Raw genomic sequence first — 25949 nt, forward strand, 5'->3', positions numbered from 1 at the left:
TGGCTAATTTTCTTGTGGTTGAATGATAGTTGTTTGTCACGCAATGTATCATAGCAGTAACTGTCCTTGTTTATGTGAAGATGATGGATGGTGCTGACCTGCCATTCTCCTTGACCCTGTCCATTTCACCCCGTCCAGACCTTTGGCCTGTTCCTGGAGACCCTGGGAGAGTTTGTCATCGTCCACAAGCTGGAGCTGACCGACTGGCTCTTCGTGCTCATGACCAGGCTCTTCCAGAAGATGGGGGCAGACTTGCTGGGCTCGGTCCTCAACAAGGTCCAGAAGACGCTGGAGATTGTCAGGTACAGTACATGCTCCTCAGATATCTCACCAGGTGCCCTGGGTGAGAGGGAGGGGTGGAAGAAGAATGAGAGGGGTAGAATGCCTGGTGTACTCTCCAGGAAGACCTTGGTTTCCTGAAAGACATGTGACTTCTGTGACATGAATGAATGAAACCGCCCTGAAAAGGGCCAGATGGCAATCACTTTTCCTCTGTGAATGTCAAGATGTTGCCATAGTAGCTGTGGGGATTGTGAAATATATCCCTCATAATGATAAAGAATGGCCAGTTGTGATGAGAGTGTTCCACAGAGTGGTCTACATTCTTGATGTAAACTTTTCTTACAATTTTGCTTTATATACCCCTCCCCCCCCCCCAAAAAAAAAAAGGAAAAAAAAAACAACAACAATGTAAAAACAAGCAAACAAATAAAAACAAAAACACCAGAAATATGGAACAAAATTTTTTAGGTGTAGGACTTTGTGATGACTTGATGAGATGAGTATGTAAAATTAGGAAAAATGATGCTGAGGCCCTTGGCAGAAATATTTGAATTGTAGATGTAATAGTGATTTGTGTAGAATACACAGTTCAAAACTGCAAGAATGGAGGAGTGGGGTTTAAAAGCTGAAACGGAAATTTTCTGTCACTTGGAAATGAGGGCTCAAAACTTAAAGATCCATGTCCAGTAGCACGGGGATTCATGGGTAGTCCACTTCAATTGCCTCCCACTGGGACACATACCAAAACCACAAATTTGCAGCGCTCAGAGAATTCGTGCATTGAAGCGTAAGCTCATCTGTAACGGTCGACTCCAGCCGAGATTCTGTGGCTGTGTGTGTAGTTATTTAGAGATCACTGATAAAACTGTACACAATTCGTTGCGGGGATTCTAGAATATATCCGAACAGGGCCAGTCTTCCCAATCTATGGAACCCTATGCTGCAGGGTCTTCAACGCTGCCCCATTCACTGTCAAAATCTGACAATGAAGATATGATTTTGATGTTTTAAAGGGTGTGTACAGTTCTGGTTGAGGTGAGGATTTAGCTTTTAAAGTTTTGCAAGATATTCAGAAACCACTCTATGAGATGTCAACGAGCATGCAATTCTAAGGGGTATCAAAAGTTTATTTGATGAAAATCGGTTTTGAAATGGCTGAGATATCCAAAAACAAGGTGAAACGAAGGGATCCTAATAAAGTTGTGGCATGTCGCCTTTTATTATTACCACTTTTCTGGATATCTCAGCTATTTGAAAACCAGTTTTCATCAAATAAACGTTGAACCCTTCTTAAAACTACATGCTCTTTCATATTTCACAAGAGGTTTCTCATTATCTCACTTAGGAATGTGCAAAACATGAATCCCCACCTCAACCAGTACTGTACAGTCCCTTTAATGATTGATTTTTCGAGAAAATGCACTGAGCCTTGACTTAATTGTGCCTCCAAAACTCTCAAAGAAGAACTATGTTGGAGACACACGATTGTAAAGTTCTGTCATCCCCTTATCACTTTTTTTTTTTTTTTTGTGCTTATCCACAACAGGGAATGTTTTCAGTATGATCAGCAATTCAAGATCCTTACCAAATACATCATGGACCAGACGCAGACGCCGAATATGAAGGTAAGAATCAACAGTCTCTCGTGTCCGCTCGTGCTAGTGCAAGCTGTTTGTCAACTATAAATGGCGCACAGTGATGAATAGACATATCACATGATACAAAAGGAAAATAGAAGAAATTTGGCACGTGAAGCTGTGTATATTTCATAACATATTAGATGTTCATTGTAGATCCACACTCTCACTAAACTGAGAAAAAGATAATTAATGAAATATGTTGACATAACAGCTTAAATGTTTCTGTACTGCTTGCCATCACAACTAAGCAATATTTTGGAAAGCTAGACTGTGATTTGTGATTTTAGTCAGAGTAAGGTTACCAGCTGTACACAGAGCCACTTCCAGGAACAGTTATTAAAGTGCATGCAGTTTTGATAGACATTCCCTCTTGTTGTGAAATGATGTATGAAATATAGTAGATATTCCAAGCTCTAGTGGAAATGAGATACGTAGTGTAATAACATTTCAAGCTGTAGAAAAATGAGGTACAAGTGTATATAGTGTCTTACAAATAGGCATTCCAAGCTTTTGTCAAATGAGGATATATTGTGTCATAGACATTCCAATCTATAGTGAAATGAGGTAAATAGTGTCATTAAAATGCCAAGCAATAGTTGGAGAAGACATACATATACAGTGTAAAAGACATGAAGTGATGATGGGCTGAGTGTACTGGACTGATTCCATGTGAACCCTACCCCAACACAGACCAAGGTAGCCATGCTGAGGTACATGGAGGTACTGACCGATCTCATGGACCCGCAGGACTTCAGCAACTCGGCCGAGACCAGGCTGGCCGTTTCCCGCATCATCGGCTGGACGAAGGAAGCCAAGAGCTCAGAAGTTAGGAGGGTAAGATGATGGTGAAAGATAGCAGGTGTGGCTGCAAGTTGATGTGTGCGTGAGAGGATACCTCGTGAGGTCAGATTGGCATTGTGATCTCATCATTTGTATCATAACAGAAGTGTAATTGTTGAAATTAAAATGCAAGTCAAGTAAAAAAAAACAACAACAACAATGTTGACCATCTAAACTTTTACTGTATTAGGTATAAACTCCCAATTTGATTGCCATGACATTTCTGACAGACGTAGAAATTCATATACTGTAAAACGTGATATATTCGCGGCATGGAATTTTCGCGAATTGGAGCCGACGGCCTCTTTTGTGGCATGAGATTTTCGCGAATTGCCACTGGCCTGCAATGTATACAGTGTAGACAAGAACTTTCGCGTGCATTTTATTTACGCGAATCTTGGCGCTTGCGAAATTTGCGAAATTAAAATGCACGCGAACATTCCTCATTTTACAGTATGTGTGTGTGATGCTATGTCTGGTATGAGGTTATTGTAAATTTTAAGGGAGATATTGATGCGTGGTTTTGATGTCATTCATAAACTTTTTGGGTTTTCTTTTCCTTCAGGCATAATATGGAAGGGTAACATTGATTGTTAGAATAAAAGTGTGAGTAATTTCTTGTAAGGCACATAATATTTGGGACCCTACTGTATGCAGACACTTTGGAAGGAAAGAAAGAAGGAATAAGAGTAGAATGAGGCGGTTGTTAATCTCAGGGAGATACGCTGTATTGGTGCATGGTTGGGATGTCATTCATTAACTTTTCTGGTCTTCTTTTCCGGTAGGCATAGTGTGGGAGGGTAAAGTTGTTCATTAAGATAAGAATGTGAATAATTTCTTGTTTATTAAAAGGCATATACTATTTGAGACCCTACAGTATGCAGACACTCCAGAAGGAATCAGAGAAAAAATAAAAATGAAACAGGAACGTAAATGGTACACCACGAACAAATGAATTTTGAAGGCGCATTTGAATTAGTTGTATTGACACAAATGATTCTCTGAGGCAGATACATTCCACATGTGAGCTTCTGATGGCTTCTAGTGAAATACTAAGTTGCAGATGTTACGGTGTTAACTTTGACATTCATTCTTACCTTTTGGCCACAATAAGATTACAAGTGAAGTTGCCCATCAGACGTTTGACTTTTTCAAATACTGACAGTATTGCTTCTTTTACTTTTTGCCAGCAGTTTTGATTTATTTTCTGTTTTATTCTTTTCCCCTTTTTTTAAAATTAAAACAATTGTCACTGTGTAGGCATCCCAAGCTGTGCTGATTGCCCTGTTTGAGCTCAATACCCCAGAATTCAGCATGATGCTGTCTGTGCTGCCAAAGACGTACCAGGTAAACCACTGCCGTGTGTGAATGTATCCAGCAAGTCAAACTCACCTATCTCTCATCATTCTGTATTTTGATTTTTGTCACCATTTTGTTTCTGTTTTTTTTTTCCCTACTGTACCGTTAATATGCTCCTGTCCCCCCTCTCCCCTCTCTGTGATATTATTTGCCTTCTCTCTTTTTTTTTTTGCTTGCGCTCCAGTCTGCATTCTACCAACAAAGCTCTCGTTTATGTTATGTGCTCTTTTGCTTCGTGTGCACCACACTTACCAAGGGGTTATTTCCCACCGCTCCCTCTCCTCTTTGTTTTTACCCCCAGAGGTTAAATGTGTCGAGAGATGACCATTTGGGCTCACTTCTACACTCTCTCAAGTGTCAGTTTCTGCTTTCAGTGGGATATCTTGACTCTGGGGGAGTGCGGGAGAACGTGTCCTGTCTCTTTCTTCCTTGAAAACAGAGTGTTATCTACTAAAAACATTGTAAATTCTAGAAGGAGAGGAATGTGTGACTCAAATAAGGAAATTGATGTGATTTATTCCTCGAGCTTTTGTGGGCTGGAACAGCAATAACCATAGCTTTTCGACATCGTATGTTTGAATGCACCATGCTAGGAAGGGTTAGTTAGATAGAAAGACAGTGAAGATTGATAGAAGGAAGGAATGAATGATGGTAGGAAAGGGAAATAAAGACCTGGCCAGAAGAAGGGTAGAATAAAGGAGAGAAATTACTTACCCCGACAGAATCTACTTCTTGTATTTGAAAACATTTTCATCAGCTTCAAAATACTTCAGAGTTTTGAAATTACTTCTTTGAAAGTGCTCAGACATGTTTCAATGTTTTGCACGTCTATTGTAGTACATTATTTTCCACCTACATGTAAATGTAGTCATAATTCAAATCTTCTCTATTAGTGTCCCTGCTGATGCAAATGCTGATGTCAATGTGATCTGCGTGGTTTTTTAGGTAGAGTTGTCAGTAATAAACTGAGAATATCTTCAAATGGGAGTTTGTTTTCAAGAGGAGATTTTCAGCAGGTGGAAGACAAAGGGTTCAGGATTAACTATGGGGCATAATGAGGGATGAATTAAGGTAGGAAAATGTAGACAGATGTTATCATAAATATTTTACTGGGAGTTCAAGCACTAGTTACCTCTCCGAATGCAAAACAGTGTTGAATCAAAATTTTTTTGGAAGTCTTTGTGAGGAATCCAATCAGGTTTTCGTAACTCAAATCAGGAAGGGATTCGGAAGAGAGGAAGAGGGCAGAATACCCTAGTAAGTGTGGTGTAGTATTATGCCAGTGGTGCCGCATGAAACCAAGTACAGATTAATATGTACACATAGTTCTCACGTACAAATAGGTTTTAATAGTTCGACTCAAATAACACAAAACTCAAGCAGGATCTGTCTCATTGCCTTCAGCTGTATCCGCGGTGCCTTGTTGCATAACAGCGTAGAGCAGATTTGATGGAAAAAGCAATGAAGTAGACCAAAAAAAAAAAAAATCATGCAGTAGATTCCTTTTGAATGTCTCATGGAGATGCAGTGCAGAAATTTCTTCTCACATGACAAACAGTGTTCAAAATATGCTCACTTTATGAAGTTCCTTCTTGTTTCCAACCTGACACACTGATAACACCAGTAGACTCTTGTAGACAGTGCATTTTCAGTGCACAGTGACAGATGACACTGGCGGCATACACTTTACAATAGATGCACGCACATTCCTGTGTTCTGTATAATGCACTGGAATTTTGCAGACCAGATGCAAAGGGCAGTGATGCAAGAGTTCAAGCATTCAAGTGAATATCAACAGACAAACAAACAAACAAACAAGTGGGGCAAATTCCATTTAAGTGTTAGAGGACGTTGAAAAATACATTTAGCTGTTGCTGGTGTTGGTCATTAGTGTGGGCATATGTTACTTGGTTTGTAGCAGCTAGACCACCACCACAAAAAAATAACAACAAACAAACAAACAAAAATAGACTGGAAAAGAAACCAAAAACATATTCATGGTGTGGCAACAAAAAAAAAAAAGAAGAGAATCGTCTGTTGGAACACCTTGGGTGATGCAACAAGTACATGTATTGAAGTGAGCATTCCAAGCGCTAAAAAAAAAAAAAAAAGAAGAAGAAGAAGCAGCTGGAAATGGTAGCATGGACGAGGGAGGAGGGTATATAATGAGATCATCCATCACTGAGTGCTGTGCTCATTATCCAACCATTCACATACATCACATCATTATTAATGTCTTTGATGAGATCGCTGTTGGGCCGTCCTTGCCAGAAATTTCTTCCCCTTGGACATTCATGCAAACAAAAGAGAAAAAAAAACCAGCAAGAATCAGTCTTAATAAAAAAAATTCATCTTCATTTCCTATTGTGGAAAGCCTAATATATGTCTTATGTGCACTGGGAGGGGATAGATAAAGTTTGTTTGATATGATGTGTTTGAAAATTGTTTGAGCTTGGCAGTTCTCTTGTCCTGAAAAGTAAACGTTTATGCATCAATTTGTCAACTCCTCTTTAACAACCAGATTCCCCCTCAGCATTTTGCCACTAAACTTTTTCAGTGTTATGCCAAGCAAAAAGAGAAATAGGATAAGTATTGTCTGTAGTGTGGAGAGCACTTACTATTTAAAGATGAGTGAACTTCTGGTCAGCTACTTCGAAAGTCTTGCAAACAAGTTCAACGTATTGTATGACCTAATATTAAATCCCCGTATACTTACCAGGTATCTTTTGAACTTTAAGTTTTTGTTTTTCCGAAGGAAGCTAATTGTGTTTTTTTCTCTTTCCTGTGCACATGGATTATTCCACAAGTGAGAACTTTAAATGTGCCACTTAATGAATTATCTTCTACCGTAGCCTTCTGGGCCGTGGGATTATCTTGTGGCAAGCTCACCTATTCCCAATAGTGAAGCAATGGTGAGACCATGATAGTTTATGCAGAAATTGTAAAAGCATTCGATATCGTGCAAAGTGGAAGCACCCACTAGTATATTTAGCAACCAAACATCCTACATATCTATTTCTTCCTTCATTTATCATTATATCACCATTATCTCTTTCTATCTCTTACCTCTCATACACAGTTATGATAGCTTGACATACATTGTACGTATGGAGAGCTACATGGCATTTATTCCAGTGACTAGCAAGTGCATAGTATATATCTCATTTAGATAACCCTTTCTTGTTGTGTGCAGAGGTTGCTGCATTTATGATGAAGAAGAAAACTTTAAAAGAGAGAATGAAAAGATTGTTCTCTCCAACATACCATCAAAATATGCACACCAAAATAAAAAAAGTTTTAATGCATTCTGCAAAGTTCAACTGCATGCATTTGTTTTCTTCAGATTTTTGTTTCTAATTTCCTATGTGAAAATATCATCGAAGCATCTTCCAAGCAAAGGTGTGCTAATTCTCTTAACTCATTTCACATCATTTATTTGTATGTAAGACAGCCTTTGGGAAGAGATTCTTTCTCCTCCCTTGATATCATCAAAACAGCAATGAAGAAATCAAAACAAAATGCAATGTCCACGTAGATGGAATTCATCAACACAGGCAGGCAGTTTAACCCGTTGAGGACGGGCTGATTTTGCTACAACTCGCATGTCCCATAAATACCTGCTGGAGTATACTCATAACTAGTCTTCAGTGGGTTAAAGGTACACAGTGTATGATGAGAAGAACTAAATTTTGGAAATCTCAGCGTGGTGATATTAATCTTTTTCTTCTTTTTTTTTTTTCAAGTCATATCCTTCATGGGCTCGTTAAAGAGACTAACTAAATTCTGTACTCCTTAAGGTGGTTGGAAACTACTTTTAGTGGTCATATCATGCATTTTAACCCGTTGAGGATGAGTCCCAAGTATACTCGAGCAAGTGTCTATGGGAATTGCGTGTTGTAGCAAAATCAAACCGTCCTCAACGGGTTAAAGACAGATTTTAGTGCACAAGAGGTCACAGCCCTCGAAGCAGCATGCTGTTGTCCTGTACTGTCCATCCAGCGAGACATTGACCAGGAAAAACTGGTTTTTATCAGTGGTCACTTAGTCCCTTCCAAGTAAGGGCAGTGAGGAGTGAGGATTAAAATGTTGAGTGAATTCTACATAACCCGTTGAGGACGGACTGATTTTGCTCCAACACGCATTTCCCATAGACACCTGTCCGAGTATACTCGGGACTCGTCCTCAACGGGTTGATAGCTAAAATAATGGCTTTAGGCAAACGTTTTTACATCGCTGGATCCGTTTTTGCCACACTCACTCTTAAATTATCAGGACATTGCCTGTCAAGGTTGCTATTATTTGCAAATGTTCAAATACATATTCAGCATACAGCACAGAATATAATCGATCTTTCTAACATTCGTGAAAAGGCTGTGAGTTGCCCAAATGCACATAGCCACCATGTGTACATACGTGGAGTGAAAGATGTGGAGGTGGAGTGAAAGGTGTAGGCCTGCACACAGTAGCAGCACATAGCATACTATTGAGTAGTCCCCGTATCTCTCCACAAGGGATATCGTTTTAGCTCTTTTTGGCACACATGGGGACTCTCCCTTTGGCACACTTTGGGACAACTTTCTCACCACCACTGCCCAAATATCTTATTGGGTTTTACACATGCACTATTTACGCATGCACTTTTAACCCGTTGAGGACGGGCTGATTTGCTATAACATTCATTTTCCATAGACACCTGCTGCCCGAGTATTTTCGGGACTCGTTTTCAACCGGTTGACGATAACCGTTGGCGTACAGGTATTGTGTCTTCATGATAGTGTGCAGTGTAGGGTGAAGGTCTGGCTTTGGATATAGGAGCCTGCAGTCACATCATCCAAATGGTGGTGATATCAAGAAGTGAGTGCATGCAACTGGACAGAACCGAATTAAGAGAGTTTAGCATGTCACTGCCACTTTTGGGCCTTCTCAGATTGCAGAGGTGGCATAGAGCAAGCAAACATTTTTGTAATTATAACGAGTCCGTTATGAAGCTGGTTCATTTTCATTGAATGGATGGAAAGGGAGCAGGAGTGGGAAGGAGAATGGTGTTTGGAGAGGGGGTGGGGGAGGATGTCACCTGCAGGTTAAATTTTGCTCTGTGCAAAGGAGGGGGGATACACTATGGTTTAGTGGATGTTAAGGCTGTAGATTCTTTTGATCAGAAGTCCTGAGTTTTCATCCTGTCCAGTAGGAATGTTCATGGGTCAAGGTGTAAATGCCTACATTATCCTGCTTAACCCAGGTGTATTAAAGGACTAGCACCCAAATACATATTGGATTGAGTGAATGCAGCAATATTAGTAGAACACGTCAGTGAAAGTTTGAGGAAAATTTTGGACCATCCGTTCAGAAGTTATGAATAGTTAAAGTTTGTGTGCCGCCATCGCTGGATTAGAAGACCACAACAGTTTGTGACAGTATGACATCACAAAAGAAGTTTGATCAAGCTGCCATCCCCCCCTCAGCCAAATCATGAGCTGAACTGTGATCGGACCACTGACTATAGTGGACTGGACTTCTTCGGACTCGGGGAAATGGGCCAAAGCGTAAGCGCTAAAGAGGAGTCGATAGCATAGATCTCTATAGGAAACTTGCGCCGTGCACCCACTTACGCATTTGACTAAACCACCGGGACCATGTGCCTTTAACATACCAGGCAGTGCTTTGTTTAAAATAATGGCAGGACTTTTGGAGAGAACAGTGCTGGCAGTGAAGAGTCTACCCTGGGTATTTTAAAAACATTGGTGAATTATCCACTGCAGCTACCCTATTTGGCCAGTGCAGGGATTAATGACAGGGCCAGGTTTGTTGTTTTGCCTCGTCACAGGTTCAGCTGTTGGAATATGCAACTGTTTCTTTGGCCTGCCTCAATGCGGCATGTGCATCTCCGGCACAAACTTGGCATTATTTCTAATTGATACAGTGACAGACAAATTGTGCTTCTAAATCTCTTAATCATAGCCTCTTGTCGCCAGAGAACAAGAAAACATTCCAAGATCGTTTGAACTCTGGTACAATTGTTCATGTTCTTGCATCATGTGAAATAAATACTATATATTTATGCACACTGATTAAAAGCATGACTATATTCATATATACGTATTGTATATGTATATATGCGTTGTATTATACACCAGCTGCTAACAGCCTTTTGCAACATTATGTTGCTACAGGAAAAAGATCACATGTGTCAAAGGTGCACACCTGTTGTGAGTGAGCAATTGATCTCAAATGTCCAGCGTGTTAGCTAAAGATCAAGGGTAAAGTTAGAATGATTCCAGCACCACTTTGCTACAGTGTCAGATTGAAATGGCTTTCTCCCCCTCCCCCCCCCCCCAAACCCCCATACCTTTTTAGGTAACTGTAAATGCATGTAATTTGTGTTGCTAACCAGCAGAATGAAAAAAAGTAATTGAATTGAATTGAATTGAATCCTGTTATTGCCATTCGGACTGAAATGAAATAAATTTCTTACCTGATTAATCCATCCTCTACCGATTTCTGAATTCCCCATAGACTCAGTACAGAATCCACCAAGTTCCTATTGGTGAGGGGGTAATTCACCTTATATGAAATATTACGTCTTCCATTCCTCCTATATGAAGGAGTATTGGACTAGTGTGCACCATAAGAGTATGAAAATTTGGTAGGAAACGTTTAAGAAGTAATGGGCATACATGTATGATAGAATTGTACCACCAGAGAGACGATTCTACTATCATTTCTTGTGCACATTTCTTGAGACCTCTTTACAAATACAGTTGAACCTCTATTATCCGGCCTCCCTTTATCCGGATCTCTCTATTATCCGGACGCAATCTCGCCGTGATTTTTTAATCTTTTTTTAATAATTACGGGAGGAAAGGGGGATTCCCAACTCCTTGAACTCCTACACAAACACACATTAATTACATATACTTGATACATTTCTTAATAATTATTTAGGTAAATCATCCCAAGAATTTATAAAAGAAAATGATTTCATTCTTGCAAACACGAACCTCTATTTTGGGGTCTGTTACTGAGTGTAACAATGAAAAGGTTGCAGTATACACATAGCTACATGTGGTACTACAATGGGCTACATCAGTACATGTGTATGTATATGTAAAGCATTGAGTCTCCCGTATCCGGCCAAATCCCTTATCCGGATGAGCCTCGGTCCCGACTTGTCCGGATACGAGAGGTTCATCTGTACAGCTTTCTCCTCTGTTTTACATTTTCAGATGACTTTAGGAGTAATAAAGGTTTCTATTTTGGCAAGGAATTTTTCGTAGCCAGTGAATTTCTGTTTATACTAGAATTGATTGTTTTAAGCACTCTCAGTTAGATACCTGGAAAGAGATTGTAAGTGTGGGCTCACATTAAAGATTACATCAGCTGCTTCGAATGTAGATCCCCTGATAATGCCTCCCCCCCCCCCTTTTTTTTGGGGGGGGGGGGGGGAGTGGGGTTAGGATATTTATTACCTTTGTAATATTTAGCCAATGAATATTACTACATTTAAGACTTGTCATGTGATATACAATTTGCATCTTGGCATGTGACTTGCATGGAAAGGGACTTAAATTGGCAACAATAGCTGGAATAATTCTTATGGAAATTCATTCAAAGCATTTTATGATTGGCTTATAAATCTTATAGAGAGGTATGTTCTAATGTTTTTGAAACATGATAGAGTCAATAGAGCCTCTAATTGTCATTTTGAAGGACGAGTATGACAACAATATTTCAAATTGATGCTTTACATGTGCAGATATTTTGCCAAGGGCTCTGCTGTTTCTTTATTCGATCTGTAGTGCAAAATGTACAATTTTATCTTCTCTGGAGCTTGCTTGATTATTCAATGATTTGAATATGAAATTTATCTTCAAATATATGTTGATATATTTGCTTTTTAGCCTTTTTCAAATTTTTGTTTTGTTGAATTCCTTTTGTCCAGTTTTTGTAGCTGTCGCTCTTTTTGGATTTGATTTTTCAGTATTCCTCTTTGCCCCCCCCCCCCTCAACTTTCCACATGGTCATGCTTATCAATGACTTGCATTTAAACATACACATGGTATGGCTACACCTTAAAACAGTGTGAAGATGTGTTAAAAGTAGTCATGGCACTGGCCTTATGCTTTTACCTCGTGTTCAATAAATCAGAACAGGGCCTTGTTTTATGAAGAGTTATAATTGATTATGTAGTTGATTTCTATCATAAGTCTATGGCAGCCTGTGTGGTAAGGAAATTTGTAATCGATTGTATCTTTTGATAAAACGGGGCCCAGATGTCTTCTTTCCCTCAGTGGCCGCAGCTGCCGCAGCTCTGACGTTCAATTGCGTAAAGTCACGCCAATCCCTGGTCCGTCACCTGATTAATCATGCCTTTGATTTCAGCTGCTTGTATGTCTGTCGGCTCATGATTATACATGTAGTTCTTAAACATTGGTGTTCTATCACTCATACATACATCTGCACTGAATGGTACGTAGAGTTTGTCGACCACTTTGACTGTGTAATATGTACCAGGTGTTGAGTGCTCATCAAGTGTTCAAGGATTATGTTACCCTCTCACTTTGCTGCCATTATTGAAAGAATATCCCTTTTATTTTCTCCATTTTCTTTTGTAAGTGAAAAACGATTTTCCATGGCAACTTCTCCGATATCAGAATGAAAGTGATTATAAATGTACTGCACTCTCTTTCAGTCTCTAAAGAGCAAACATTATAAATCGATCATATGATTATGTTTCGTGCGATATGTACCGCTTTGGCTACTTTTGAATCTATCCCTCCTTCATTGTAGAATGTGCGGTCAGTATCGCTATGTTCTGCAAAATTATTTGTGTTGCCAGTTTGAAAAGAGGGAAGTTCTTAGATCAATCTGAAAAATATACACTAACTTGAAATGGTATTATGAAATAAGAATGTATCTATTTGTATGTCAGAGAATCATCCAATATGCCTTTTTGTAGGGATCGTAAAGCTGTTACTTGTGTCGTTTTACCACTTAAATCATTTAAAGGCTTCCTCGAAGATGTGTTTTAGTTGTATAAAGATTCTATTCGTGGTAATTCTCTGATATTGATCATTGAGAGTTATTGTTGTCAAATACCCGTGGAAATTAAAATCATACCAGTCTTTGATGTGAACAAGGAGTGCAGCTAAAATGACACAATGTTGCAGTGTTAACTAAACAGGACAATTAATATACTGACAGACTGTTTGTCTAACTACCTTGCTGTAAATCCCATTTCATTCGAACTGTCATGGATCTATATTGCCTTCACTACTTTTCAGTTTGCAAGTTGTATTTTTTTAAATTTCAGTTTCAAAGTTTCCCTGAATCAAGATTCCATATTCTTTCTGTGTGCTTTACATAATCTATCATTTGGTATGTCTTAAATCACGATGTCATATCTTTATTACGGACAGTACAGCTTCATAGTACACGCTGCCATCACTGTAGTCGAATTTGGTTGTACTTTAAGCTTCAATGAGTTCTGCTTTGTAATGATTTTCTTTGGAATTTGATAGGTATCATTTCAAACATATATGGTCGTCCCCCCCTCCGAGTATTTCTTCATTGTTTATATGTGATTATATAGTTAGTGAGTTACATGTACATGTAGTGTAGCAAAGCAGATATTGGTAGTAATAGTCCCACCTATACATCTCACTGTATACCTTTCTTATATCATTGTTCTCTGTGGGTACAAGTTTGCTCTTGTTTTTAAGTTCTTATGTCTGCCAGACTCTGTTTCTGGCATAGTGGTACGTATGTGCTGTTAATAAGTACAGAGTGTTGTGTGTTTACTTCATTGTCCTACCTGGGCTGAGAAGACAGGTGTTGGCAGTGGTGGTACAAGACTTGTACGGCGCGTGGTAGCTCGCCAAATTGGCAACAAGTGGATATCGCTTGGCCTTTTTTATACGCTCATAACACATTCAGTGCTGCGGTGCTTTTCTGCACATTTCAGGAGGCGGAGTGCATCCAAGAGAGAAGGTGGTTTTATGCTCGAGTTGATCGTGAGCCATTGTATGCCCTATTTGTTCTCAGCCATGAAAAACACATATGTACAGAGAAATATACATACAGACAGACAGACATAAAACTGTAGTGACATACAAGGTAGATCTATAGATAGATAGATAGATAGATAGATAGATAGATAGATAGATGTCTATCTATCTATAGATAGAGAAATATGAATACATGCTGATTGCATACACACCATACATACATGCATACATACAGTGTATGTACAGATGGGATACACCAGTTGTAGGCACCATTTTCATATCAACATTTTATTGTACAAAGTAAGTGTGTTGTTCTTGCCATCTTTTTTTTTTTTTTTTTTTTTTTTTAGATTCAAATGACAAATATCCTGGCCTGAAGACACCCTTTTGCAGCCAAAAAGAATATCAGTAATGATCGACAGTCACATACATTTAAAAATGTTTTAAAAGGGTGCGCTTCAATAATGCAATGCTGTTCTGATAATTAGACTCACATGTGGGATGTTAACAAGTGTCTGGTTTTACAATAGAAAGGCTCTAATAACAGACATATTCACAAGCTTGTGTGTAATCAACTGCCCTTTTTGTTGTTTTCAAGGCATTGCTGTTATGCCAGTGGTGAACTAGTGTAGTTGATACATTTGCTCTGCAGAATGATACAAATATAAAGGACAATTGTCTCTTAAAGCATCAGTCAGTAGGTATTTGTATCAAGTCATGTGAGCAGAGAGCGTCTAAGAAGTCCCCTTTAGTCCCATCCAAATGCTTTGCTGTCTCCTTCATATTCTATCTCATACCCTTTCTCATACAAGAAGCAAACCACACATACAAAACAGCATAGTGTAGACAAAACAGTACTAAATATGTGCTGCAATTGCAATAGACTAGTTGATGATACCTTCCCATATTGTCACTTAATATCATATCTCCTGGGAACAGTCTATTTTTTCTTTTCAAGGGGGGGGGGGTGTTTGTGTATGTGCAGTGGATCTATAACTTGTAGAATTCTTGTACTTCTACATCATTAGTTTGAAGGGCAAATGTTAATGTATATATTTATGAAATTGTGGAGTCATTTCAACACAAATGTGAGGGAGAATTCATGAACATTAAAAGAGAATTTAATTGTGAATCAAAATTCAAACTGACCTTGGCATGTTGAAATATTATCAAAATCATTTGAATGATTCTCACTCTTTATTCATTCATCATCTTTTTCTTTTGTCTGGTGCTGGTTATCGAAGGTGTTTCAAATAAAAACTGGAACATTTAAAATGATGATATCCGTGGGATGCAGTATGAATAGAATCAATTATGAATCTCTCTCATACAGATGTAACTGCTGTAACTGATACAAACCCAATATGTTTCATACCTGTATGGATAGTGAAAATTCAAGTACATACAACCGTGTATGCCTATTACTTTAAAAAAAAAAAATGTTTACTGTATTTATTTTCTTCAATCTACTCTATCCCTCCCATATGTCTACCTTTTGATACATTGTAGAAGTCCACTTTTCATATTTCTCCCTTTTTTAAAAATAATATTTCTGATGTACAACAGAGTTGTTGTTTTTTTTTTCTACACCCTTATCCTATCTACTTTTTTTCCAATATCGTAAGGTATGATTATGTTAACGTCACATTGTTATCGCAAAATGTGATTATGTTAACATCACATTTTTAGAGAAGGAAAATAACAGTCTTCGTGAGAGGCACATACAAAATATATTTCATATAAATATATAATCAGTGCATAATGCTTTGGGTCTTCCATTGTCAAGTACAATGTACTGGTATTTGTCACTAATATGTACTTACAACGTGTATATCTGTGTATTCCAGCCAACAAGTAGAAAGTATATGAACACAAGAGTACAAATATGTGTGAAAAGATACCAATATTATGATGTACAACACTACAGGTGTATGTAACCATCTGATGTTCATAAAGTATAATCTTCTTCCAGACATAGACAATTAATAGTATCCCCGACCACAGTCATGATATCTACATGCCTTACTGGTGATGCCTTAATTCTAACATCCTGAGTATAATGATTTGAGAGCAATTGTAGGCCAGAAGAGGGAAAAGTGTATAAAAAACCCCAGAAAACTGCTAAACTTGGTGCAGAACACTTTTCACATGCTTGTAGATAAAATCGGGATTGCTGTGAATGGGCTTGCTGTTAGAGTGGTAGCAAAGATTTCTACAAAGTAGTGCTACAAAAAAACAAAAAACCAACAACAACATTAGAGACCAGTGACAGAAATCCACATTGTAGTATGCAACTTTTCAGTGTTGGCACTGTGCTCAATCTTCTGCCAAAGATCCTACACACTATATAAGATGGTCAACTCTCAGTCGAAAAGTGAAACGCTGCCGCTTGGAATTGCAGGATTTTTAAGGAGTGCGCCAACTAGCGTTGAGCGGGTGAAGTTTCCAGTTGAGCTGTACTTCCTCGATATGTTATGTGTAGGACCAAGACAGGCTAAGACAAGAAAGAAGGAATTTTCTGTAAAGAATCATGAGTAAACCTAAGAATTGATGCAGTGCTTTAAGCTGCATCAATAGCTACACCAAACACATCAGCAGATTCATCATTATTTCGATTTCCAAAAGACTGTGCACAGCAAGTTTTTGTTTCACCTCCGTGGTCACAGCGAGCGGTAGACTTGCACACAGCTCGCTCAGCTCCGCTCGCTGGTCGCTACACTCGCTGTGACTGTGCACGTCCACAAATTATCGCGAGCTGCCTTTGCAAAAGGTTAACCATTGTTCGATCTATACCCGCTCAACGCTAGCGGGCAGCAGCCACTTCTGTTTCACCAGCGGCCATGTAAAATCGGAAGAGTTGACCATCTTACGTAATGTGTAGTAGGATCTTTGCTTCTACCAAATCCTAGATGAATGCCAAGTGCTTGTAGACATTTCCATGTTGAGATGATAGCTGTGCAGATTTCTCTCTTTAAGAACAAAGTTAAAGCAGCATCAACTTTTTTTTTGTTTTTTGTTTCTGTTTTTTGTTAAGGTGACAGGATCAAAGTGGCATTCTGCTCCATTTTCATGTTGGTTTCAGTTTGCCGGAGTAAAATCAAATACAGTGAGGCAGTGGAACTTTTGGAGTCTGACTTCAAAATTTGAAAGTTATGTCAATTTGGATTGGGACATGTCTTTTTTTAAGTGATCTCAGTTGAAGACAGTTACCCACATATGTTTGTAAATTAGATGATTTGATGTCATGACCTCACAATAGTTTTATTTTATTTTCAGTTGGTTCCCTTTTCTTTTTTCTTTTTTGCTTTGTTCAGAAAATTGCATCAAGAACAATAATGGAGAAATATGGCCCTGGTAGAAAATGGAAATTCTGCCTTCTTAAAATCATATTTTTGATAGTTACTACACCTCTACATCAATTTTTGATGTGAAGAATACGGTTTGTTTTCCATAATATCATTTTGAAAATGAAAAAATAATTCTGTAAATATAATATTTAAATACAAATACAAATACAGCTAGAGAGTCCTGAGGGGTCACGATATCATCTGATCTCATTTGCATATGTTATTATGACCCCTATATCTGTTTTGTGAAAACAGTGCTGACTTCAAAATTCTTCAACTTCTTTGACTTCCACATATTCTGTCCAAAGTCAGTATCAAAAGTTTTCTCAGTTCTCACTGATAGCTTTTATTCTGTCTGTAAAGCTAATATGAAAATGGAGTTGACTATCCCTTTAAGTGCAACAATGTACAACAATGTGAGGGTTGCATGTTTGGTTGCCCCCCCCCCCCCCCCCCCCATCCCACTCATTACATGGTATGCTCACTGTTGTGCTTCCTTTCTTTTCCATGATATTTAAAGCTTAGTGAAGACAATTTGAAGCTTCCTCCTTTGATAAGAGAAAGACAAGAATATTGGCCCCAAAATAGTGAATGCTGAAAGGTTTTTGTTTACTTTTTTTTCTATCGTGTAACTTTATAAGAAGTAAATGTTTATTGAAGAAACTCTCAAGCTCCAATGTACAATGTAACTGCCATCTTAAATCCACAGCAATACAGATGAGATGGGTAGTAAATGATGTTCTGCTTTATTACGTTATATGCAGTATTTACCACATTGATTTCAAAGTTTTGCTTTTTAGATGAAGAACAGCAACATAGATATGGGGCTATAAATTATGTTGCAGGAGATTTTGTGGTAGTTTTTTTTTTTTTTTTTTGCAATAGTTTGAGTGTGCTTCCCTTCCCTACCCCTTCCCACAATCTTACATTTCTTACCTTGCCTTGTTTCTTATTTGTAACAATGTTATGAATTTATTGGGGGGTAAGATTCTGTGCATCTTTTTATGTCATTTTATCTTCTGACTACCCAATGGATAAATTTCTGGTGTTTATTTTCTGTTTGTAAACTCAGTAACAGACTAGCATTAACTTTTTCAGGGAGACTTAATTCTTCTGTCGATGACAATTATTTCATTTGATCTGTGTCTCCATGACTTCTGTATCCAACTGTATCCCTCATATACTATGAAAGTAATGTTTATTATCATTATTATGATTTTTTTTTTCTATAATCGGTTGTTTCTAATGTTAATGTGTGTGTGTGTGTGTGTGTGTATGTGTGTTTTCTTTCCTTCCAGCTGATTTCTCTCCTTTCCACTCTTTTTGTTGTTGTTTTTATATATATTTTTTTATTGTGTCTCAATAGGAAGGGGCAACCAAGCTCTTGCGTAATGATCTGCGTATTGCATCCAGCTTTGATGATGAGGTAACGGACACAGCGGAAAGAAACAGAAAACAGATTAGAAAAGCAGACTATTAAAGAAAGAAGAAGAAGAAGAAATGTAGAGATGTTCTGGAGATGAGTTGAATAGTTGAATCACCCTTGATTATACAACATACTGTTTGAATGTGGCAAAAAAGCGCTGTTAAATTGTAAACCAGCTTATTGCAGTCCTTTACCCCAGTGTATGTGTACCCCTCACAGCTATTTTTTTTTTCCTTTCTTATATCTTGATAAATCATCATACACATTCATACTCTCTTTTTTTTTTCCCGAGGAAAAAAAACAACAACCAAAAGTTCCCTCTGCTTGTCTTATTCATATGTAGTGGCTGTAGTCATTGCTGTTCATATTAAAAGGGTTTATTTATTGCCTGCCCCAGAACCACTCTGTAATGACTGCATAGAACATTATATACAGGGCTTCCTCCTGATTATATAAATGCATATTTATGGGAGACATTTATATTGGTGGAACAGTGCCTCTTTGGCTAGTTCAACATGTGTTGGGATCGTATTGGTTCGCGCTGTCTTATCATATGTGTATACATGTATATATACAGTATGTGTGCTTGATTCATGAGTCGTAACACACTGCACTGTGAGCCGGAACGCATGACATGGCAGCTCCTTGCATGCTCCGGAAGCTGCGCCTCAGTATCGTTATACATGCATGAGAATCTTCCCTCGCATGCTCTCTGTGTATGTACGTACGTGTGTATGTGTGCGTGTGTGTGTGTGCAGAAATATTAGCTACACATCACATACGCATACACACATACACACACACACACACAACACATATTACGTTTATATTTACGTGGTGCATGCTCCGTTTCTGCACATATAGTCGATGTACGCTCAGTTGTGTCTCGTTCGTGTGATGTGCTTCACGTCGTTTGTTCGTGCATCGTGAACTCTGTCAGCGACGTTTCTTCCCATCCATCCTCACCTTTCACCTTTCCAGAATGCCACCTGTAACATCCCATTTTTATTCACTTCCCAAATGTTACTCTTCTCATTTTGATATATTATGTTCTTATAAAGGTTTTGACATTTTCAGTAGCTCTACATCCCCCTCCGTTTTTATTTCTGCAGAGTTATCTTTAGCTGTTGGTATGTGATAGAATGTGTTATTGTCATTATTCTTTCAGTATGTCTGTAAAATAGGAATTAATGATTTCCATTGATTTTACTCCTGTGTATGACTCCTTACTGTTAACTTTGCTGTGATTTTATACATATGTTAATATCTAATATTTATACCATTGATGTATTCTGTATCTCTTTATAATTGCTAGATTGATCCTATTAACAGAAAATAACATGAATTACATAGCACATTGTGCAAAAGACTGACTTGATAAATCATTCATTCCATTTTGCATATGTATACTCATTGATAGTATTTCATCACAATGTGTATTCAAGCTTCACAAATATCTTAACGTTTTTAACCTCCCATTCTGTTTGCTGTGTAATAAATTTAACGTTTTCCAGTTTTTCAAAGTCTGCTCATATGCATTTTGCCTCTCAAGCAGCAAGATGTTGTGGTTGAGAGTGTTTGTGTTTGTATGGCTTGTCCATCGGTATTTACCATCTTTTGTGGCTTGCATATTTTGCTCACTTTATTCTTGTTGCCTAATAGAGCTATCGATGTGCAATGGTTTCAGGTTACTGCCCAGGAGCTGCGATCGAGAGCGTCACCACGAGCCGTGCTGAAGGCGTCCCCTCGGTCCACCGGATCTTCGCCCCGTGGCAGCTATGCCAGCAATGGGCCGCCAGACACGGAGTTCCTCAACTCGGAGGACATTTACGACTCTCTGCGGAGAACCACGGCAGAGATCCAGAGCTACATGCACAGCAGCCGAGACGACCTGGACCACGTGGCTGTCAGCAAGGAAGCGCGAGTGGACAGTGACGAGGTACTAGCCGACCTCATGCCGGACATTAGAGTGGACAGTCCGGAGGGCAAGGTGAAGGAGTACCTGGAGTACCGCATGGTACCTGATGCCGGTATGGGTTGGGGGACACTGTCGCCTCCACCAATTCAGCAGCCCAATCATAGATCCCATGGGGACAACCATCACCGTCCAGTAAGCGGTGCACGCAAGTCCGTTCTCAAGAGTAATCGATCCCGCCCTTCCTCACGCCCCGCCTCACGCCCTTCCTCGCGCCCCTCCTCCCGCCCCTCTTCGCGCCCCTCATCCCGCCCTTCTTCCAGACCCTCCTCCCCGCCCACTTTGCGCAGACCTCGAACCAAACGCCGCAACACCACAGAGGGTGTGCAACTGCCGCCCCGTCTCTTCGAGAACAAGTCCCATCCCGCACGTGCACGTTCCCGCACCCCATCGCCCCCATCTAACCGCTCCCAGCCCCGCCCCTTTCTTGACCTCTCCCTCATCCTTGGCCCCAACTACCGGCCATCCTCTCCCACCCCGCCTATCTCTTCTGCAGACGATTCCTCCGATCTTGTCTATAACCCTCTGCCCATGCCTACCAATGCTCTGTTTTGTGAGTCTTCATCTTCTGTCGCTTCGCCTCGTGTTCCTCGTAAAAACTCCTCTGTGTCAGCAAGTGAAGATGTTAGTATCAACCTTCTTTTCCTTTTTCTCATCTTCCATCCCCACTTCTTCACCTTGCATCATGCTCACAGCATTATACTCCCTGCTTCATGCCATACGTCTCATCAAATATACATGTAGCAGAGACTCCAACCCAAAGCACCTTCTGATCTGGAGATTCTCCCGCCTGAAACCCCTAGCAAACGGGAGACTCCAACTTGATGTGTGCGAAGCACGAAGTTCCTAGGGTTCTAGATGTTCTCTGGTGCTATCTAAGGCTTATTTTTTCAACATACGATAGAAATAAGTAAGAAATCCTTTCCAACGGGAGACAAAGAGCCAGGGCAGGAGAAATTGAATCTCAAGCGGGAGAACGGGAGATTTTGCAAAAATGGGTTTTCGGCGGGAGATCTCCCGTCGAAAACGGGAGAGTTGGCGTCTCTGATGTAGCAATACTAGCCCTCTTTTGCTCAGATGCTGCATCACATTCTAATGGGATGGTATAGTTTTGGTTGAGATGGGGATTCAGGTTTTAACTTTTTACAATGTACAAGATAATTAGAAACCCCTTGAGTATGAAATATTGAAGAGCATGCAATTCTTGGAGCAATCAAAAGTTTATCTGATGAGCATCGGTTTTGAAATGGCTGAGATATCCAAAAACAAAGAAAAACAAAATGGTCCTAATAAAAGGTGTGTCCCACCTTTTAGTAGGATCTCTTTGATTCTGGATATCTCAGCCCTCTTAAAAACAATTTTCATCAAACAGAAAAACTTTGAATTCCTCTCAGAATTGTTTGCTCTTTAATATTTCATCTAAATTGTTTCTGATTATCTCACAAAAAGTTAAGATCTGAATCCCTATCTCAACCAAAACAATGCCATCCCTTTTAATGTAGCTTTAAAAGTGACATATCACAGAAAGTCCTGCATTTATTATCTTATTCTAAATCAGTACTATAAAGACTCAACATATTTTCATTATGTTGCAGCCTGTAGCCACTGAAGGACATTGCCTGTAGCTTCCAAAGACTTACTCCACCATTTGATTTGCAAAAGCAATACTTAGTTTGTTTATCATAGCTCAAATTAATCTTCAGATGAACGAAGGATGAAAATGAAAGGGCTGTTGCATCTCATGCATCACATTGCTTTCCCTGCCACCGCTCAGTACATACACTTGTACACATCCTTGTTACTTAAGGCTGTATCCAGGTATGATTTTTACCACTGCCTCCTGTTTTTGTCCATGCCATATATGAAGTTCCTGTTTTGCTTTCATTCTTTTTTTTTCAGTGTCCTAGTTTCTTTTTAATTAATTCCCCAGTTACAGATTCACAGCAATCCTTGCATTTTCTCCTAATTGTAGTATAACTGCTATGCTAATGCAAGATGTATGTCTTTAAAATAATGATATATCTCATGTTGGCAAAGTTCAGAGAAAGCTAAATTTGATTTTTTTTTTTTTCCAGATTTGGATGCACAAATTCTCAGCTCAGGGATTTTAGTTTTCCCCAAACTTTGATCTTTGCACCAAGTAATCATTAGCTGCCTGCAGTGTAGACATTTCGTAAATGCGATATCACAAAGTAATTGGATTAAATTTTTGAATGAAAAGATATCATTTGAGATAAGTTACTTGGAAATGGAGAAGAAAAAAAAAATGATGTGAAGTTATGTGCAAAACAATATTCAGCTGCACCAATTGATGTTTTAGCCAAGTCAAATGGGCCAGGAAACTAGAGGACATCATAAAGATATTGTAAGGGTATGTCATAATGTCATGTGAGTGGGAGATAAAACAAAATTTTTCCGTTCTCCAAGCTCTTAATTTACAATTTTCTTAAAGTTGCTATTAATGATATCTTACCACCTGGTCAATTCAAATCACATTTCTTTTCTAGTGGATGCATTTTTGATATGGGTACCTGTTTGGGAAGAGTTCATTTTGTCAAATTGTGCTATACAATGTCATGATGCATAGTTTTTGTACTGCGGTGCAAATTTTCAAGCACACTGCATTTCTTTTTTTCACATTCCTCCTCCCAACCCTGAGCCTTTCATTTTCACCCCCGCTACCTCATACCTTTAAATAAAAAAAGAAAAAAAAAGAAAAGAAAGAAGCATGCTGTCATATTTTAGTCTCAGACAGGCAACCTCCTCTCACCATCATATTCTGGAAAAATCACCTCCATGCCACACCGCTCCCACCCCACTCTCCTCTAACCATGCCAAAGTCTGTCCAGTAAAATAACAGCTGACCGGTCACTTCAGCCGACTGTACGAGCTTTGCCTTGCCCGAACGACACTGACTACATTCTGATGCCACTCTCCAAAGTTTTATTTTGACATGTTCAGTTCTTTCCACTTAATCTCACTTTAATTGTAATATTGCTTGAAATTTTGTATCATCTCTCCTTTTTTGAATTTATCTGTTCAAAAGAGTGGGAGCCATCTACATGCACTCGGTTTCCTCTTATTTTATATATCGTTTTAAGTTTATGTATTTTGTGTTATGCAAAGATGCAATCCTCATCACTTGGCTGATGAGGGTTGTCCATTATTTTCCACACTAACCAAAGGGGCTTGTTGCATGAACTTCCAGTCGGACATCTGTAGTCACATCATTTGTCGTAAATCATTTCACGAAGTTGACATTCAGTCGTGAGCAAACGGTCAATGTGCTTGACTTACAATGCGTGACGGAAGAAACGATTGTTAGTTCATGCAATATGGTCTCAGCTTGTGAAGATGAAAATGTATTATTTGCATTATATGCATTTATCTTAGACGAAGCCCTGTAAATTAATAGCATGGCTGAACTAATTGCATTTATTATTCATGTATTTATTTATTTATCTATTAATATACATATTGAATACACCTAGTATCTACTGAAGTTTTAGAGATGCAGCACTGGTATTACTTATCACACCAGTATCACAAGTAGAAAAGAGTATGCTTGGATCGTGCATCTAAAACAGGAAGCCTGTGTGAAACCAAACATTCTTTCTTCAAAAACTTTATGTTGCTGGCATAGTGCATATCGATGTTAAATATTTTCTGTGTCCTTATGCTGAACAATCACTGCTGGACAATGGCAATAGCCATAGTGCAGCATGATTATGGAAGAGTTTCTTTTGCAGATTGTATGAAAACAAGGCTGTTTTGACTTTGTAAATGCTACAGGAAGATTTTTGTCCCAGATGTGATATAAGACCTTTTTAAATGCTGTGATGCACTATAAATGCATTTACAATGATATAGTTTGCGATCTCGTGTCAGGCCATTTTGATCGTTGCATATTTTATGATTGTTTTGACATCATTTGATAATGCTGGAATCATCACTGCAAAGCCTTAATGTTGCAAATGAAGTTGTGTTTCGAGAGACATTGCCATAATTTTGTCCTGAGTGATCTCTCACAGCAATTTTCATACACCGGGCGTTACCACATGTGCTCGTAGACCAATAAACAAATCTGAAATGAAATAACAGACATTTGTCAAAATGAAAACACAAAAAAATTCCGGTCTTGTATGGCTATGGGAGTTTGGCATTTTGGGTACGATTGTTACATGTAGTTAGGTAAGATAAATGCTTCTGAAGATTTTATATATCATATTTTGTGTATGTACAGATTTTTTAATTCTTTTTTTTTTCTTCATATCAGGGGACATGCATGGAAAATGTTTTATGCCTTTTGTAATTCAGCAAGAATCTTGTAAGGATATTTTGGTACAGGTTTTATTAGGTCAAATATTCTGTATATTTTGATGTTGTAAGTAACGGCTGCTGATTGACTCTCTAAATGAAGTGTGATCATATCACTGACAAGTGTGCAATCGTTTGTACAGGTTTCAGCTATCATGATAGGTGTCTAGTTTTAACAGAAGTTGATGTTTTTGCCCAGTTATCACTCGTAAATGTAGTGCATATTTAGTGATTAGAATGAGGAAACTGGGAGATTCAATTTGAAGCTGTTTCCGTGTGATCATCCGTTAGAATTAACTCGGAAGTCGTGCGTACACGATTTTCATGTGCCAGGGCTACACTTGTCTTCAACCTCCTGAGTTAATGTTACTTTGATGCCATTATTTAAAGAGAGTATACAGTTCTGGTTGAGGTGAGGATTTAGCTTTTAACGTTTTGCGAAAATATTCAGAAACCACTCTATGAGATGTCAAAGAGCATGCAATTCTAAGGGGTATCAACAGTTTATTTGATGAAAATCTGTTTTGAAATGGCTTAGATATCCAAAAACAAGGTGAAACAAAGAGATCCTAATAAAAGGCGTGGCCTGTCACCTTTTGTTATTATCACTTTTTTGGATATCCCGGCCTTTTGAAAACAAATTTTCATCAAATGTTGAATTCTTGTTGAAATTACATGCTCTTTCATATTTCATAAGAGGTTTCTCATTACCTCACTTAGGAATGTTCAAAACATGAATCCCTACCTCAACCAGTACTG

The 25949-nt window shown here is 38.7% G+C and overlaps 1 protein-coding gene across 1 annotated transcript in view; it reads left to right on the forward strand.

Moving 5' to 3' along the window:
* The window catches only part of LOC139743818 (CLIP-associating protein 2-like), a 90688-nt gene that overhangs the window by 45202 nt on the left and 19537 nt on the right, over positions 1-25949 (forward strand). The window contains exons 21-26 of the mRNA XM_071654275.1: positions 139-302; positions 1829-1907; positions 2613-2756; positions 4023-4109; positions 18839-18898; positions 20586-21497. Coding sequence (XP_071510376.1) covers positions 139-302; positions 1829-1907; positions 2613-2756; positions 4023-4109; positions 18839-18898; positions 20586-21497 — 1446 coding nt within the window. The remainder of the gene's footprint in view (positions 1-138; positions 303-1828; positions 1908-2612; positions 2757-4022; positions 4110-18838; positions 18899-20585; positions 21498-25949) is intronic.

Source organism: Diadema antillarum, unplaced genomic scaffold (genome assembly GCF_040938485.1).
Source record: "Diadema antillarum isolate AM-2024a unplaced genomic scaffold, OU_Dant_1.0 seq00001108_RagTag, whole genome shotgun sequence".
In the NCBI taxonomy this organism is placed as follows: domain Eukaryota; kingdom Metazoa; phylum Echinodermata; class Echinoidea; order Diadematoida; family Diadematidae; genus Diadema; species Diadema antillarum.